At 36.8% G+C, this 19,497-nt stretch overlaps 2 protein-coding genes across 2 annotated transcripts in view; one reads left to right on the top strand and one right to left on the bottom strand.

Annotated features, from left to right (window-relative positions):
- Positions 1 to 19,497, bottom strand: part of LOC115437017 (E3 ubiquitin-protein ligase TRIM39-like) — a 760,370-nt gene that overhangs the window by 280,289 nt on the left and 460,584 nt on the right. The gene's annotated exons all lie outside the window — the stretch shown is intronic.
- The window catches only part of LOC115437023 (kinesin-1 heavy chain-like), a 54,087-nt gene continuing 52,670 nt past the window's right edge, over positions 18,081 to 19,497 (top strand). The window contains 1 exon segment of the mRNA XM_030160089.1: positions 18,081 to 18,229. Coding sequence (XP_030015949.1) covers positions 18,104 to 18,229 — 126 coding nt within the window. The 5' untranslated portion in view covers positions 18,081 to 18,103.

Below are 19,497 nucleotides of genomic sequence, written 5' to 3'. Positions count from 1 at the left end.
CAACTACAGTGACAGCGTTAAACTGATGTTCTAAACACTGACCAGTCAGAACGCTCCAGTGTTATAAGACCTGAGTTTAAGCACCGTCTTCAAAGGTCCCTAATATGTTCACGTTCATACACTAGAAACACAGAATTTTATTATTATAGTTATGTTTTTATGGGAGCTTTTCTGTGTGTTTGTCTTTTAACAAGATAGCTCAAAAACTATGGACGGATTTGGATGAAATTTTCAGGAAATGTTGATACTGGCACAAGAAACAAATAATAAAAAAAAAAAAAATTGGGGGGGGCTGATCTGCCTTGGCAGAGGTCTGTGCTCTGAGTGCTTTTCTAGTTTTTTTTTTTGTTTTTTTTTTTTTTTAACCTTTCTTGACAATACATTGGAGAGGCACAAGAGGCAGTAGTTCAAAAATGACACTGCAGATATGAACTGTAAAGGATGTTCAACTCATTTGACTTTGTTCCACACACAGACGCATTGTGAGCTCAAGTAAAATAATACAATAACCTATAAATAATGAGTCCAAATTTTTTTTTAATCTAAGTTTAATGTGTAAATAATAATATAACATTATGGCTGTAAGTATTGAAAACTCTAAATTTTCGTCTTTTTTTTTCATTTTAGTGCAAAAAAATAACATTATGAAAATATTTACATTTACAAACTGCTTTAACAGTAAAATGTGAATAACCTGAACAAATATTTAAAAAAAAAAAACCTGAAATGTCTAAAGAAAATGAAGTGCAATTTTATCAAAAGAATGCCTGCCAATACTTTTTTTTTTTTTGTAGATCCGATCTAAAATGCACATGTATAAATAATAAGTTTGAGGCATAATGTTGTTAAAATTGCACTTAGTTTGAATATGTAAATATTTTCAGAACTCAATGTTATTTTTCCACACTAAAATAAAGTGGAGTTATCATTATTTATAGTGTATTATACTGTTATTTTACTGGTGAAGAAGCCTGAAACTAAATAGCATCATTAGTGACGCTAACGAGATTAAGAGCAGTTGAAGGGGTTTGAATTTTCTCTGATGAGGGAATGCAGTTTGGAGAAGGCTGAATTTGGCGAGGATATACCCTGAAGAAGGAGGAGACCAGACCAGGAGGGGGTGGAGGTGGAGCGCACATTTTTAATAAGGATCCAACACAAGACTTTGGACAGTCAGATAATTAGGCCACTCTTACAGCCGAACATTAGCCTTACTGTGAAGTAGTAATAATAAGAAGAAGGAGGACTTTATTTATATAGCACCTTTAAAAACTGATTTTTAAAGTGCTTTGACAGACAAAGCAAAGGGGCACGAAAGCAGAATAAAAACAGAAAACAAAATAAAAGAAATAAGTACAGCAAACACAAAAACAGGACTAACTTTGAATGGATGGTAGTGTTAGAGCACAGAAATAACAACATGATGGTGTCAGATCAGTGCAAAATGAAGGAATGGAATACAACAACATGTATGTCAATGTAAATGAAACACCAAAACAGGGTCAAAATAAATATTTAACATTAAAAACATTAAAAAGAGACAACATCACATGAAGGCAAGTCTGTAAAAATGGGTTTGAAGAAGTGATTTAAAAGATGAGACTGATTCTGCAGAACTTCTGTCCTGGGGAAGGCCGTTCTAAAGCAGGGTTATTATCGTTAATGAAAACTAACGAAATGACCAAAACTAGAATTGAACAAACATTTTCATTAGCTGAAATAAATAAAAACTGTAATTAAAAGAAAAAAAATGATAATTAACTGAAACTGTATTGTGTGTTTGCAAAACTAACTAAAACGGATAAAAATTATGGATAAAATTCCCTTAGTTTTGGTCTTTGTCAATGTCAGATTGATATGAAATTGATTTATTTTGCTCGAGCAATTTTAGCTGCTGTCTCCATACGACACTTTTTGCTCCGTCACTTGTGTTCACTTGTGGTTTCCAGTCGTCTTCTGGTCCCCACTCTACCTGGAAACATGGAGACTAAAGCAGCAGAGTCCTGTCTGGGATTGATTTGAATAGGAGCACAGAGAAGAAGAGAAAAGAGACCACTGAACTACAACTGAACTACAACTAAACTACAACTAAACTACAACTGAACTACAACTGAACTACAACTAAACTACAACTGAACTACAACTGAACTACAACTGAACTACAACTAACTACAACTGAACTACAACTGAACTACAACTGAACTACAACTAAACTACAACTGAACTACAACTGAACTACAACTGAACTACAACTGAACTACAACTGAACTACAACTAAACTACAACTAAACTAAACTAAAACTAAACTACAACTAAACTAAACTAAAACTAAACTACAACTAAACTACAACTGAACTACAACTGAACTACAACTGAACTACAACTAAACTACAACTGAACTACAACTGAACTACAACTGAACTACAACTAAACTACAACTGAACTACAACTGAACTACAACTAAACTACAACTAAACTACAACTGAACTACAACTGAACTACAACTAAACTACAACTGAACTACAACTGAACTACAACTGAACTACAACTGAACTACAGCTGAACTACAACTGAACTACAACTAAACTACAACTAAACTAAACTAAAACTAAACTACAACTAAACTAAACCACAAATAAACTACAATTGAGCATTTAGAAAAAATGAAAACGAATAAAAACTATCAAACCTGCTCTAAAAATGAATCAAAACGATCTGAATTAAAAAAAAAAAAAAGTCCAAACTAAATCAAACTAAACTAGAATGAAAACTCCAGAACTATAGTCACCTCAGTTCCAGGTCAGATGAAGCCGTTGCTGCAGAAGTGTTCAGTTCCACTGTGGTTCCATCTTGTTCACCGTCAGTTGAATCTTCAACAGGACGACAAAGGGCAGACAAACACTGGGAAACAGACGACACTGTGAGTACGTTTACACACGTTTATGACAATGAATGAATGAATGAAATCTTCATTTTGAACATGTAGACGGTGAAATAAAAACAAAAATCAACCAATAAAATATAAGAACTGGTACATAAATGATTGATAAGCAAATAAACCACAAAAATAAATAAATAATAGTATTAATAATAGTTATAATAAGAAGATAAATAAAACAAATGCAATGAAATTATACATGCTCGAAAAGGAGTAGGAAGAAGTAAAAACTTCTGTACTCCTACCCCCAATTTCCATTCCTTATGATCACTGTATCGCAATTATTATTTTGTATGAATATTAATAGAATAATAATAATAGTATAACTGTATCACACATCCTTTTTCCTATATACACTAATACGATCATACCCATTTACAACTTATCCTACCAGATATAAATACCAGATATAAATAAAAACTAAAAAGAACAAACAAGAGAAACAAAAACAAACAAAAACACATATCAGTATAAATACATATAATATTCCATATCAGGGCTGTCAAACTCATTTTAGTTCAGTTCCATATTCAGCTAAATCTGATCTGCAGTGGGTGAACCAGAAAAATAACAACAGAATAACCTAGAAATAATGAAAACTCCCAATTTTTGTCGTTGTTTCAGTGTAAAAAAAAACCCATTAAATTATAAAAATACCTACTTTTATAAACTATCCAAAAAAAAAAAAAAACCCTGAAAAAAATAAAAATTTAAATTAAAAAAGAAATTTTAGTGTAATGTTCTCAGTCTTCTTCCTCCACTTCTCATTAGTCCATGTGCATTCTGGATCAGATCTCCAAAGACACTAAACACTGAGGAACAGGAAGAAAAGAGTTCAAACTGGACTGAATTTAATACAGACATTTCAGGTTGGACACATTTGTTCAGGTTAGTCACATTTTATTGGTACAGGAGAGTTTGGAAATGGAAAGATTTTCACAATTTAATGTTATTTTTTGCACTAAAACAAAGAAAAAAAATTGAAGTTCATTCAAGATTTTTTTTTACTTAATTGAAGATTTTTTTTCCCTTAATTTAAGCAATTTTTTTTTTTTTTTTGTTTAATTCAATTCAAGACTGTAGAGTTTTTGCACTTGGCAAAAACATCCCAGGGGCTGAACTGGACCCTTTGGCAGAACGCATGTTTGACAGCCCTGTTCTATATTGTCCTATATAGTAATATAGTAATCATATATTCATATATCCACATTCAAACTAGTTATTAGTAGTACTAGTACTTAACTGACCTGTGTGAAGGGTCCTGGTGTGGACCACATCAGTCCAGCAGCCTCAGTGGAATCATGAGGACCGAGGACAGCATCATGGTCCAGCTGCAGACGTAGGCCCGGTCAGGGGAAACGTAGTGCTCATTAATGATCAGGTGCTGATAATCCACCAGGTTCAGGAGGAGGGAGATCTGGGAAACGGTTCATTAACGAAGAATTAACAACTGTATCCTACTGTAAAGGACATTTCTGAGTCCGACGCGTGTTTGTCCAATCGATGTCCCAATGTTGTAGCACAGGAGGGCGTATGGGTGCAATGCAGCTGTTGCACCATGGGAGGGCGCTATCGTACAACAGCACCACAGGTACAATGCTGCTAGTTAGTGTAACTGTTCAATTCTTACATATTTAACATTTTTATCAGTAATTCAGATAAATCGCATCTTTTTTGACAATCAAGAGCACAGGTGTCAAACATGCGGCCCGTGGGCCAAGACCAGCCCACCAAAGGGTCCAGTCCGACCCCGATAGGATGAATTTGTGAAATGCAAAAATTGCATTGAAGATATTAATGATGTTAAAATCCTTTTAGGTCAATTCAATCTAAAGTGGGTCAGACCAGTAAAATACTATTATAATAAACTATAAATAATGAAAACTGCAAAATCTCCTCTGTGTTTTAGTGTAAAAGAAATAAAATTACACAAAAATGTTTACATTTATAGACAAAAAATGTGAATAACCTGAAATGTCTTCAAAGAAGTATGAATTATACCAATATTCAGCCTGTTACTGTTTGTAGATCCACTGTGATCTGTAAACTGTCATGCACACGTTTAAATAATGAACTAAGACAGAATAATGTTAAAACTGCACTGATTTCTCTTCTTTGTTTTTTTTAGGTTATTTACATCTCCTTTGTGGGAGCGTGAAGTTGGTTCTGTTCATGGAACCAGTTCTGTTTACGGATCCAGTTCTGTTTACGGATCCAGTTCCGTTTAAGGATCATGGAACCAGTTTGGTTTACAGAACTCAGACCCAAGCCCTGCTCCTCCCACATCAAGCCCTCCCAGCCCCACTGGGCTCTACACCGGTGACCCGGCAGACCAAGCCACCTCTCCATGGACCTCAGATCTAGTTCTGAATAATGTTCTCCTTCAGGTCCGAGCCTTAAATGAATCCACATGTGCACTCTTCTGCTGTTTCTATGTCTTTAATGCTGGTGAATGTCATTTTATTTGACTTCCTTAGTGCCACCTCCACCTCCCTCATCACCTCGTCATGTCCTGCAGGAAGCCGGGCTCCAGGCTCCAAACACCGGCTCCAGTTGGTCTTGCAGACCATTGCACTAAACCGCTGTGACCCGGTACACCCCGCTGCAGTACGGACCCCCCAGCTCCACGCTTTTCTTCAGCTACGTTGAACTGAAACGGACCTCAGAAGTCCAGTTCTATGCTGGTTCCAAATAAACTTTCTCGGACCTGCTTATTCGGAACCAGTTCTGTGTAAGGATCTCAGATTCAGCACCATGGACAGCGCATGATTCATTCCTTAAATCACATTATATAATTTTTCCCCTTAACTTAAACATGTCATACAGTTCTATAATCAAACCATTCAAGGAAAAGATGACAGACAGGGGTTTCCATGACAACTGTTCTTCCTGGTTTAATCTGATTACAGGTTGGATCCTATTTCAGATGTCCATGTAAACACCTTATTCCAGTTGAAACAGAACAGTTCAGATTAAATTTAAACCTGATTAAAGTCAGTGGTTTAATCCTCTTTTAACTGCGGTCTAAATTCTTCCTGGACATGTAAAGCCTTTATTCCGTTTGGACTTTATTCCTTCCATTCTGCACATGCTCAGTGTCTTGTCCTGTGGCGATGACGCACACATTCTGCGCCGGTGGAAGAATCTGCACTGCAGTCTAGTCTTCCCAAAGCGTTCCAGTGGAATATTCTGATGGGATCTACCAGCCTGGAAAACCCTGAAGGAACAGTTCAACACTGGCTTTGGATTCATTCATTTGTCCTGAACTAATGAGTTCCACAAGTGGGACAAACAGTTTGAACTGCAGCCCTAACGTTAGCTTAGCTTAGCCTAGCTTAGCATAATGGCTTCATTCCTCTGCTCAGACGTAGCCAGGCTTTTAGAGGTGATCTGTAGTATTTTAGGAGTGATTTGGGTCAGTTCAGTTCTCCCTAATCATTCCTTCAGTCCGCTGGGGTCAATATGATCACAAACTGAGGCTCAGATCATGGTCATGTGACTTACTGCAGGAAGAAAATCTGGGAAATAAAAACTAATGCAAAGCTAAAACGCTAAAGCAAAGCTAATTTAGCGCATGCATCCCTTCAACAAAAAGATTTTCCAACTTCCGTCAACACAACAGTCCACAGATTGTATGAGTGCAGTAAGTCGCAGATCTGAAGAAATAATTAGAGAGAATCGGATTTGACAAAATCACTGACAAAAGACGACAAATCACCTTTAAAAAACTGGCTACATGTGACCATGGAAATGCAGTGACTAAGCTAAGCTAACAGAAGGGCTAAGCTAAGCTAACAGAAGGGCTAAGCTAAGCTAACAGAAGGGCTAAGCTAAGCTAACAGAAGGGCTGCCAGAACCCACTAAATGTCTCTCATGTAAACCTTTATTCAGGTTTAACATTTCCATGGAAACAGAAGAGAAAATACTTTAGTTCCGCATTAATTTCTTCTGGAAAAATAAATTGGATTTAAAAAACATCATGGAACCGTACCCAGTGTGAAGGCTGCAGTTCACCACCGCTGGCTGAATGGAATCATGCTGGACAGGACAAACTAATGCATGCTCTTCCCTTCACGCCTCACATGTTGGATCTCATTCTTACCTGCACAATGCAGGATTAGATGGTAGTTTACAAATGGACAGTGGTGGCAGACAACTTCTACTGATCATGTTATCGTACAATGGCACCACGTGTACAATGCCCCTAGTATCAATGAATGGTAACTGGGTGAAACTGAATGCACGTCTCCTGCTTTTCCTTGAACCGATACATTTGTTTTGTGCCAGCATGGCCAACATTAACATGATCCTGACTGGGATGCATCCCATAACCATTTTCATACACAAACCCAGTGACACTAGGCAGATTTATTTGTCCAAAAATTAAGTCTGGACAGAAAAAAATTTAAAGATTTAATTTAGGGGTTTTTTTGGCCAGGCCGCGTGAATTTTACAAACATGACGCTCAAATTACTTTAGATACTTTTACACAGATCCTGGAAAAAAGGTCTGATGGTGATCTCACCTTTTTTCCACCACTGTCTGATTTCCACAGACAAAGAAGTGACAGAGGTGAGACAGGTGGACGTTTACACAGCGGACCTGCCTTCAAAGGGGCGGAGTCGCAGCGTATGGGGTGACATATAACCTGCACATCGGAAATACCCCCACACTGTAAACAAAAACAAAAAAAAAACATTAAAAAAATGTAATATTCCGGCAGCAGGGGTGCCAAAAAAAAAAATACTGTAAAATAACGGAAAATAACCATCTCATAAAACTACAGTCATTTTCCATCATTAAAATACAGTTTTTTGCCCTAACTTTACATGAGATTTTGCTTTTTTTTTGTTTTTTAATGTTTAATAAAGAATATTTACATGTATTAAAACAATCCAATTCCCTATAAATATATATATAAATAATTTCCAATGAGACTCAGTTGTCCAATCCACTGATAAAAACTGTATTTGGACAGTTTATCAGTGCTTATACATGTTATACATTCACAAAAATACATTTATTCAACATTGTTGTTGTGAAACCTCCTGTAATTACACAAGATATTTGTCAATGAACAAACAAGTCTGGTTCAACTGACAGAACAAATACTTCTGTTACTGTTAACTGTCAGTAATTTTATCTCATTTTATTTATTTATTTATTTTTTTTACAGTAGTAAACTTTAAATTAACAGTTTAATCTCATAAATAGAAAAGAAATATTTGTGAAATTACAATACATTTGCAAATGTATTTTAACTGTATTTTTCTGTGAAAAAAAACATTCTTTTAAAAAAAAATGGAAATTTTATGGTTATTCACAGTTACAGTTTTTTCATGTTCTTTTCCATTTGACATGTAAAATCACAGTCTGTTTTTGTCATTTCATTGAAATTTTCCTGTATCTTGAAAATACAGGAAAAATCTGTCAAATAAACAGTGAAAATTCTGTTAAATTAAAGATTTTTTTTACTCTGAAGCATAGTGGTGTTGCTGACCTCTCCAGAGTAAAACTGTGTTTTCTGTGAATGTGAAACTGAATCTTTAGAACATCTGTTTTCTGAACACTGAGACACCAGGACATTTTGGACGGCATTTCAAGAATGGACATCTGAGAAGGACACTCAGTCGCCCAAACTGGAGTATAAAGACATCAAATTCAGAATTAGAATGGAAAACAAAAAACGATAAATTATGTACAACACTTCAATTATTTTTGCTAAACAATTTCTCCACAGATGTAGATTTATGAAGAGCCACCCGCTGTTCTCAATTTATAGAAATGAAATAACAAACTTCAACAAAACACTGAAACATGTAAAAACCAAACAAGCCTTGACTGTGTTGGAAAATGTAAATGTATTGATACCTGAATAGACCTCTGTCTTTTATTTTTGTTCTTTATTTTATTTTAATTTTTTTTGTTTTTTTTTGTTTTATAATGTTCTTTACAAATACTGTTTCAGCATAAGGTTGATATTGATGCTCAGTCTGGAAAAAAAAAGTTTCTGTAATTCTTCAAAATGTGTGTCTACATTTTGTTCAATAAAGTTGAAGGATTTAAAAAGAAAACGAAAAAAAAAAAAAAACAATAAAAAAAATACTCTCCAGAGTAGTTCTCATGGATACAGTTCTCTGCCCAAAGTGCCAACAGCTGGTGGATGTGGGCGTGTCCCCGGTTCCACATCGGTCTGGTGGATGTGGGCGTGTCCCCGGTTCCACATCGGTCTGGTGGATGTGGGCGTGTCCCCGGTTCCACATCGGTCTGGTGGATGTGGGCGTGTCTCCAGTTCCACATCTGTCTGGTGGTGTTCATATGTTTGTTTCCTGTACACGGCCTGCGCTCATTTTTAAATCCCCCCGTCGTGGGGGTCGCACACACAATACGTCATCAAAACGTCACACCTGGGTTGGAACTAGAGCTGAAATGATTAATTGACTCAAAATGATAAAAAAAAAAAAACTCATTCAACCACAGTTCTGAATCAAAGCTTCGTTTCCTTCATTTCTCTGCTGTTAAACATTGGTTCCACTGTTGTGTTTCACACGGATGCTTATTGTGACGCACAAAGAAGCTTCAGTTCAGGAAAACTGCAATAGAATATTTCCCTTCAATCAATTCGAGTCGATTAATCATGAATTGTGAATTTTTCGCCTAATTGATTAAACATTTCAGCTGTGGTTGGATCCACAGGTGTTCCTTTTCTATAGTGTTCCTGAATCCTGGTTCCACCTTTATCAGGGTTTGTTCCTAACCCTAACCCTCCAGAGGAGTTCCAGAGGTGGAACCACATGATCCACCATTTCATTTACAGACGACAGAACACAATAAAGGGAGAATATTCTAGAACAGAAGTGATGTGGAAAAGGGGCTTTAGTTATGCAATAGTTTGATGAAATTTACTGTTTTAATATGCAACCAATGTTTTCTCCTTATTTTATCCAATAATCTTTCATAATTCAACAGCAATGCATTTATTCTACATTCAAAGACGCAGTGACAAAGCAACGCCAAACCAACATCTGTATAGATCAGCACTAGGGCTGTGTATCTGCAAGAATCTGGAGATATGATACAAATCACAATACTAGGATCACGATACGATATATCATGATACTGTTAAAAAGGCAATTTTTGTTTGTTTCTTTTTTAAAAAATAAATTATTTCCTGGAAGAATTGAATTCCAGCAGAAATCTGCACAAACGCTAAACACATTTATATTTGATCCCAACAGGATCTAATGTTCTATCACCAAATGTTCAAACTGAAATTCTGTTTTACAGACATTCCAGTTTCAGATCCTGTTCAAATGTTCAGATTCTATTAGTTCACAACTGACCAAGGTTATTATCATTAACGAAAACTAACGAAATGATGAAAACTAGAATTGTAAAAACATTTTCATTAACTGAAATAAATAAAAACTATAATTAAAAGAAAACAAAACATAACTAACTGAAACTGTATTGTGTGTTTATAAAACTAACTGAAATGGATAAAAACTGTGGATCAAATTCCCTTCGTTTTTGTTTTTGTTGATGTTGGATTGATATGGAAGCAATATCTTTGTCTCTCTCAGTTTTCTGTGCTGTCTCCATACGACACTTTTTGCTCCGTCACTTGTGTTCACTTGTGGTTTCCAGTCGTCTTCTGGTCCCCACTCTACCTGGAAACATGGAGACTAAAGCAGCAGAGTCCTGTCTGGGATTGATTTGAATAGGAGCACAGAGAAGAAGAGAAAAGAGACCACTGAACTACAACTGAACTACAACTGAACTACAACTAAACTACAACTGAACTACAACTAAACTACAACTGAACTACAACTGAACTACAACTAAACTACAACTGAACTACAACTGAACTACAACTAAACTACAACTGAACTACAACTGAACTACAACTAAACTACAACTGAACTACAACTGAACTACAACTGAACTACAACTAAACTACAACTGAACTACAACTGAACTACAACTGAACTACAACTAAACTACAACTACAACTAAACTACAACTGAACTACAACTGAACTACAACTAAACTACAACTGAAACTAAACTACAACTGAACTACAACTGAACTACAACTAAACTACAACTGAACTACAACTAAACTACAACTGAAACTAAACTACAACTGAACTACAACTAAACTACAACTGAACTGAAACTGAACTACAACTGAACTACAATTAAACTACAACTGAACTACAACTGAACTACAACTAAACTACAACTGAAACTAAACTACAACTGAACTACAACTAAACTACAACTGAACTACAACTGAACTACAACTAAACTACAACTGAAACTAAACTACAACTGAACTACAACTGAACTACAACTAAACTACAACTGAACTACAACTGAACTACAACTAAACTACAACTAAACTACAACTGAACTACAACTAAACTACAACTAAACTACAACTGAACTACAACTAAACTACAACTGAAACTAAACTACAGCTGAACTACAACTGAACTACAACTAAACTACAACTAAACTACAACTGAACTAAAACTAAACTACAACTGAACTACAACTGAACTACAACTAAACTACAACTAAGCATTTAGAAAAAAATGAAAAGTAATAAAAACTATCAAACCTGCTCTAAAAACGATTAAAATGAACTGAATTAAAGAAAAAAAGTCAAAACTAAATAAAATTAAACTATAATGAAAAATCCAAAACTATTACAACCTTGGAACTAACATCAGAACATTATTTTAGTTCAGTTCCAACAAAGGAACTCCCATCTGCCTCAGACAGTAAAAAGTGCTTTTAGGATTCTTCAAAGAACCATTATTTAATAAAACAGTGTTAAAAAATTATAAATAAGATACAAACAATAAAGAAAAACAAAAATGAACCTCCACAATATCTGCATTTGAATAAATGCCTAAAAATATCCATACAGTACTTTTTTCATATTGATACAGTATTGTGAAATGAAATATCATAATATATTGCAGAGCTGATGTTTTCTAACACCTCTAATCAACGTTACAAACATTTGTGTTGTTCCGACACAATTCATGTTATATCATATATTCAAGTTATTCTATTTTGTTTTTAATTTTAAATGTATGTATTACAGTGTTCAGTGTCTATAAATGGCACTTGTTCTTTACATTGTCATTTAAAACTGATGTAATTTCAGTCATTAAATTGATCTTCGTCTGCAGCATAATGTCAGCATGAAAGCACATCTACAGGGTACAAGCAGTACAGTCAGCCAGCTGGCAATTAATAGGCTTAGCCCGACGCTGAGCCTGTAGTGCACAGGTGTCAAACATGCGGCCCGGGGCCCAAATCTGGCCCACCAGAGGGTCCAGTCTGACCCACCAAAGGGTCCAGTCTGACCCACCAATGGGTCCAATCTGGCCCACCAAAGGGTCCAGTCTGACCCACCAAAGGGTCCAATCTGACCCACCAAAGGGTCCAATCTGGCCCACCAAAGGGTCCAGTCTGACCCACCAAAGGGTCCAATCTGACCCACCAAAGGCTCCAGTCTGACCCACCAAAGGGTCCAGTCTGACCCGCCAAAGGCTCCAACCTGACCCACCAAAGGGTCCAGTCTGACCCACCACAGGGTCCAGTCTGACCCACCAAAGGGTCCAGTCTGACCCACCAAAGGCTCCAATCTGACCCACCAAAGGGTCCAGTCTGACCCACCACAGGGTCCAGTCTGACCCACCAAAGGGTCCAGTCTGACCCACCAAAGGCTCCAGTCTGACCCGCCAAAGGCTCCAATCTGACCCACCAAAGGGTCCAATCTGACCCACCAAAGGGTCCAATCTGACCCACCAAAGGGTCCAGTCTGACCCACCACAGGGTCCAGTCTGACCCACCAAAGGGTCCAGTCTGACCCACCAAAGGCTCCAGTCTGACCCGCCAAAGGCTCCAATCTGACCCACCAAAGGGTCCAATCTGACCCACCAAAGGGTCCAATCTGACCCACCAAAGGGTCCAGTCTGACCCACCAAAGGGTCCAGTCTGACCCACCACAGGGTCCAATCCGGCTGGTAGGATGGATTACACTGAAGATATTAATCAATGGTGTAAAAATCATTTTAATTCAGGTTCCACATACAGACCAATTAGACCTCAGTTGGGTCAGATCAGTCAAATAGAATCATAATAGTTTATAAATAATGACAACTGCAGATTTTATCTTTGTTTTAGTGGAAAAAAAAGTTAAATTGCATGAAAACGTTTATCATTAACAAACTATCCTTTTACAAAAAAATGTGAATAACTTGAACAAATATGAACAACCTGAAATGTCTGAAGAGAAGTAAAAGCAAGTTTACCAATATTAGACCTGCTTCTATATGTTTTGTGTATTTGTAATTGTAATGTAAGTTATAACGCACATGTGTAAATGATAAACTGATTAACTGAGGCAGAATATTGTTAAAATTGTGCTTGTTTTTCTTAAGACATTTTGAATTGTTCATGTTATTCAGATTTTTAAGGAAACGTTGTAGATATAAACATTATCATAAAGTAATTTTACTTTTTCATCTGGTATTATTATTAATAATAATAATAATAATAATAATTTACTATTACTATTATTTATTTATGTTATTGTTTATTTGCTTATCATTCACTTATGTACCAGTACTTATATTTTGTTGGTTGATTTTTGTTTTGATTTCACTGTTGACATGTTTGAAATAAAGGTTTCATTCATTCATTCATTCATTCATACTGGTCCGGCCCTGCCTCAGTGCACAGTTAGGTGTGCTGGGAGGGATTTATTTATTTATTTATTTATTTTACATCAGAATCAGAATTGCCTTTATTGTCATTTGACAGTACAAAGTACATCAAACGAAACTGAGTTCGATGATTAGGGCCATGGGGCCGCTGCTCCCGTACCTGTAGCTTAATGTACACATTAGAAACACAAATGCTCCCTTCAGCCAGCTCCTGCTTTGTAAACTGAACAGTAGGATGTGGTAAAAACAGTATGGAGGCAGCTCATATGACAGAACAGCTCCTCTATTATCCCCTCCTTTTATTCCACTCGTCTCATTCATCAGGAGCTGGAGACAGTGTGGCGTTCAGGGACTGGTTCCTGAATGACGGCCTGCCCTGCCCTCCCTGTTGGCTCAGACGGCTGCACCACACCCTGCAGTCCCTGGGCTGAACACACAGGCACAACTGGTATTTGGATTAGCTCAGCACTCCAGCATGAAAAAGGAGATCGCTCACTGTTTCAGGGAGGGGCCAGAAAATGTGTTCAGCCACTTAGCTGTTGGCCATACCCCCCCCCCCCCCCCCCCCCCCCCCCCCCCTTTCCATTATGACATCTGTTGATTGAAGCCAAATCTCTTTGGACTGTGCCAGTTGGAAGTTTCTGTATCTTACTTTAGAAAAATTGGGCTTTAATCTGCAGTCAGTCAGATGTGTAAAAACATTGTATCAGGACCCGATAGCAAGAATAAAAATAAAGGGTAAGCTCACAAATTGGTTTAGTCCACAAACATCCACAAGGCAAGGGTGTGGGTTGTCTCCTACCCTCTTTGCACTTTTCACTGAGCCACTGGCACAAGCAAAAAGGAAAGAGAAGGAAAGAGAAGGAATTACAATGAGACAAGTAGAACCTACAGTTGGACCATTTACAGACGATGTCTTAATATATTTAAAACAACCAGATAAGTGTCTGCCAAAGTTGATGAATCTACTACATAATTACGGGTACACTGTAAAAAAAATCTGTAATTTAACTGAATTTCCACTGTTTATTTAACAGATTTTTCCTGTATTTTCAAGATACAGGAAAATATCAATGAAATGACAAAAACAGACTGTGATTTTACATGTCAAATGGAAAATAACATGAAAAAACTGTTACTGTGTATAACCAGAAAATTTCAATTTTTTTAAAATATTTTTTTTCTTTTTTCAGAGAAAAATAGAGTTAAAATACATTTGCAAATGTATCAAAATTTCACAAATATTTTTTTTCTATTCATGAGATTAAACTGTTAATTTAGAGTTTAATACTGTAAAAAAAAAAAAAAAAAAAAAAAAAAAGAAACGAGATAAAATTACTGACAGTTAACAGTAACAGAAGTATTTGTTCTGTCAGTTGAACCAGACTTGTTTTGTTAATTGACAATATCTTGTGTAATTACAGGAGGTTTCACAACAAATGTTGAATAATGTATTTTTGTGAATGTATAACATGTATAAGCACTGATAAACTGTCCAAATACAGTTTTTATCAGTGGATTGGACACCTGAGTCTCATTGAAAATTATATATAAATATATATATATATATATATATATATATATATATATATATATATATATATATATATATATATATATATATATATATAAATTTTAAAGGCCTTAATACATGAAAATATTCATTATTAAACATTAAAAAAGTAAAAAAAAAATAAGTGCAAAATCTCATGTAAAGTTAGGGCAAGCAACTGTATTTTAATGATGGAAAATTACTGTATTTTTATGAGATGGTTATTTTCCAATATTTAACAGTATTTTTTCAGCACCCCTGCTGCCAGAATAATACCGTTTGTTTTTTTTTTACAATTTTCTTTTTTTTTTTTACCGTGTACCTTTCAGGCTATAAACTAAATGTTGGGAAAACACGGGTTCTGCCTTTTAAATTTCAATCCTCCCCCAGAATTAACACAGAAATATAATTTTAAGTGGAATAAAAAAATCAATTCATTATTTGGAATAAATATTACTAATAACCTTTCTAATTGGGGTAAAATGAATTATGAATCTTTAAATCATCAGCTGTATAAGGATATGGACAGGTGGGATGTGTTTTGTCAGATTTCAGTGCAAGAATTGAAATTATTAAGATGAATGTGCTGCCAAGAGTTTTCTATTTGTTCCAGTCTTTGCCAGGAGATTGCTCACTGTTTCAGGAGGGGCCAGAAAATGTGTTCAGGCCACTTAGCTGTTGGCCATACCCCCCCCCCGCCCCTTCCATTATGACATCTGTTGATTGAAGTCAAATCGGATGCGTTTTTATTTCGGAGGCAGACTCCCAGCTGCAGCATACACAGCACATGTACAGTCTTCAGGCCAACTGTGCCACAGGCTTTAGTCATATCCTCAGTTGGTTCGAACAAAAGGACTAGTGTTGAAAATATCACACACATATTCCATTTAACACCGCTCACACACAAAAGGCTTCATTGAAACTCAAGGTTGACACTAAACTATCACTACTCTTGGTGATTTGTTTCGTTTGTGGATCCTTTTCTGGCTTTGTGATGAAAAAAAAAAAATCTGTTAAATAAAACACTGAGTTAGTGTCTCATGATTTATTTTGAGATTATGAGAGATAATATGTCATTATTTTGAGTTACAACAACATTACTGTTGAGTCACTAAATCATTACTTTGATATACTAGGTCATTGTTAAGGTACTGTATATGATTCTTCACTTATTTATTAGTTATTATGAGAAAGTCACAAAAATGTGACTAAGCTGCACAAATATGATCAACCTGTATAAAGACGAGTGCAATTTTAATAGAATAATCTGCCTGTTACTAAAGGTTTTGTGCATTTGTAGATCTACTGTGATCTGCAAGCTGTAATACACACATTTAAATGATAAACTGAGGAATAATATTGTTAAAAATGCACATATTGTTCTTCAGACATTTCAGGATGTTCATGTTATTCAGATTTGTAAGGAAATCTGGTCGATGTAAACATTTCATAATGTACTTTTACTTTTTCACTGGTCCAGTCCATTTGGGCTCATATTGGGTTGAATGTTGCCCCTGAACTTAAATGAGTTTGACACCCTGCTCTACTAAGTCTGGATCTTTTTCACTAGGTGCTCATCGAAGGTGTTCTCATAATGTTCTCCTCTTGATTTTTTTTTTTTTTTGTTGTCTTCCATGTTTTTTTTTTTTAACTTTATTTGAATATCAGTTTACATTGTCACACATTGTTACACTGCCAAACATTTAACATATAACTCAATACACACAATACATGAGAATGCAGATACAAAAATAGAATACAGTCATAAAGTCAGTACATATACAGAATACATTTTCAATAATACATATAAAAAAATAAATAAATAAATAAAATAAACACATAAATCATTTCTCATCTAAAATTTCACTAAATGGCAGATGATACATTAAATATCTTACCATAGCTGTCTGGTATTATTTGGGTGGACGTGGTGTATGATATTCTGTTCATGCTTTCTTTTCTTATATTCATCATTTAATAGGTCTTATGTATTTTATTTTTATTGTTGTTTGTTTGTTTTGTGTTTTTTTCCACTCTCTCTTCTGCCCAGTTTACTCAGTTGTGGTTGTAGTTACTGTTTCCATTATAATTATCACCATGGTTGTTACTGTTTGTATTGTTGATACTTTCTTGTGAGGGTCTTCGCCACCTTCTTCTTTCTTGCCCCCCCCCCCCCCCCCAGTGTTAGATCCAGCATCAAAATGTGGTTCAACTAAACTCATATAAAGACAGTAGAGTATCAAGAGAAGCCTCATATACTTTAAGAAGTTACCCTTGGTACAGCAAATGTGTTCAGCACCAAAAGGAGCCAGACTACCATTCTGCTTTAGGATGAAGGACAAGACAAGTTTAAAAAACAAACAAACAAACAAACAAACAAACAACAAGGGCTAATGACTTATAAAGTGAGTTAAAGTCAATTAAAAACGAGGTAAGGCATGTTTGGAGGCTGAAAATTTTTGCTTCTGAATGAAATATTTTCCCAATAAATGACAAACTGAAGTAAACAGTGCAGACAGGTGTAGTTGTTGTCAGAACCCCAGAACATGTCTGTGGATGCTCAGTTGTTGCTGTTGGAGGATGACATGAAGCAGCAGCTCAGAGGTGACGTCATCGTGCTCCACATCCTCAGTGTGGGAGGGGTGAGGTGGCCGCTCATCCACCGGTATCATGGCGTCCTAACAGGAGGGGAAGTGATGAGAACAAAACAAGGATTTTTATCGAATGCCCGCTACAGTATAGTCCTTTCCGGAACCTGAGATTGGGACAGAGGGGTCCGGCCTCCCTTTTTCGCCCCCCACGGCCGCCCCTGGGCTCTAGGATAGTCTTGTGTTTCTTGGTGAATTTCCCTTCGTAAACCGTGAAGATGGCCGACCCGGCGGAGTGCACTATCAAAGTGATGTGCCGTTTCAGGCCCCTCAACAGCTCCGAGGTGACCAGAGGCGACAGATACATTCCCAAGTTCCAAGGGGAAGACACTGTCGTAATCGGGGTGAGTTCTATTGTGTTGGGAGGGTTTTTGGACATGTTTGACACAGCCCTCCGGCATCAGTCAGCAGTACGCCATTTTTGATTGTCCTGTAGCTGTGGCTGTTAGCACCTTAGCCTGCTAGCTAAAGTTAGCACACACTGACCTGTTCACCGCTGCGTTGTCCCGCTGGCCCTCAGCCTCAGCCCGCTTCTGGCGCCACCTAAACACTCACTTCAAATGTACTTGGGATTATTTCGGCCTGTATGTCGTGGGCAGTCATTAGTGTCATTCGGGTCCTTAATTGACAAAGCCAGCCCCTCCTGGTGCTCTTCAAATGTCACTTTTCGCAGTTGCCCTGTCATGGCTAGCGAGCTGTCATTCAACAAAGCCACAAACACATCGGCTGGTGCGGGTTAAAATGTCGCCAGTTAGCCTGCCCCCCCCGGCACAGCGTACACACCACAGTGTTTACTGCATTATTTAGTGACTTTTAAGGATGTGAAGTGGAGCATATGTAACGATAAAGCTATTAATTATGAACCGTTTGCGTCAGCATTAAAGCGTAAGCCAGCTTTGATTTGGTTGTGGCTAACAGACTGTTGGCTAGCAGGCTAGGCCAGCTGGTGGTTGACAGATTAGCCGGCCTTGGCTAGCTGGCTACTTTTAATACTGCTGCTTAATTTAAAGCTAAACATTTACTTGCTGACCAGCTGGGTACACAACCGATCCTTCATCAGCTCAAGCAGACATGATGCAGAGCGGTGATCACGATATAAAATGAAAAATATGCTTATAGAGACCCGGACTCGCAGACATAAAGTGTCTTCATGGACATTCATACAAATGTTAGAGTCCATGTAGGCCACTGGTTCTCCAATGGCCCCCTTTGACTGGACACGTCGTCCTCTTCAAATAAATGTGTCGACTTTGAATAATCTGTTATGCTATCGTTTGGATCTTCAGTCTGTCTGTCTTTGATTTAACACGCCCTGTGGTGATAAGACCGCAAGGAAAATGGCATGAACACAGTTTCCACTGTGACAAAAAAAGGAAATTCCTCTACTTGTGCAGTGGCACAGTGCCTCGATTTTATTTAATCGACAAAGCCTTGATGTACTGTCTTTGCTTTGTCATCATTTAGATGTGAAGACAGTTGTCTTGATCACATGTCCCTACCTAACTGTGTTGCAGGGCTGAATGTGGTACACATGAAAAAAAGATGGGCCTTTCATCTGCCATACTATGTAACAGTAGCAGTTAAGGAGCCTAACATCTAAAAGGCCAAGCTC

This window comes from Sphaeramia orbicularis, chromosome 17 (assembly GCF_902148855.1).
Source record: "Sphaeramia orbicularis chromosome 17, fSphaOr1.1, whole genome shotgun sequence".
Classification (NCBI taxonomy): Eukaryota; Metazoa; Chordata; class Actinopteri; order Kurtiformes; family Apogonidae; genus Sphaeramia; species Sphaeramia orbicularis.
This window is presented reverse-complemented; position numbering and strand designations above follow the sequence as displayed.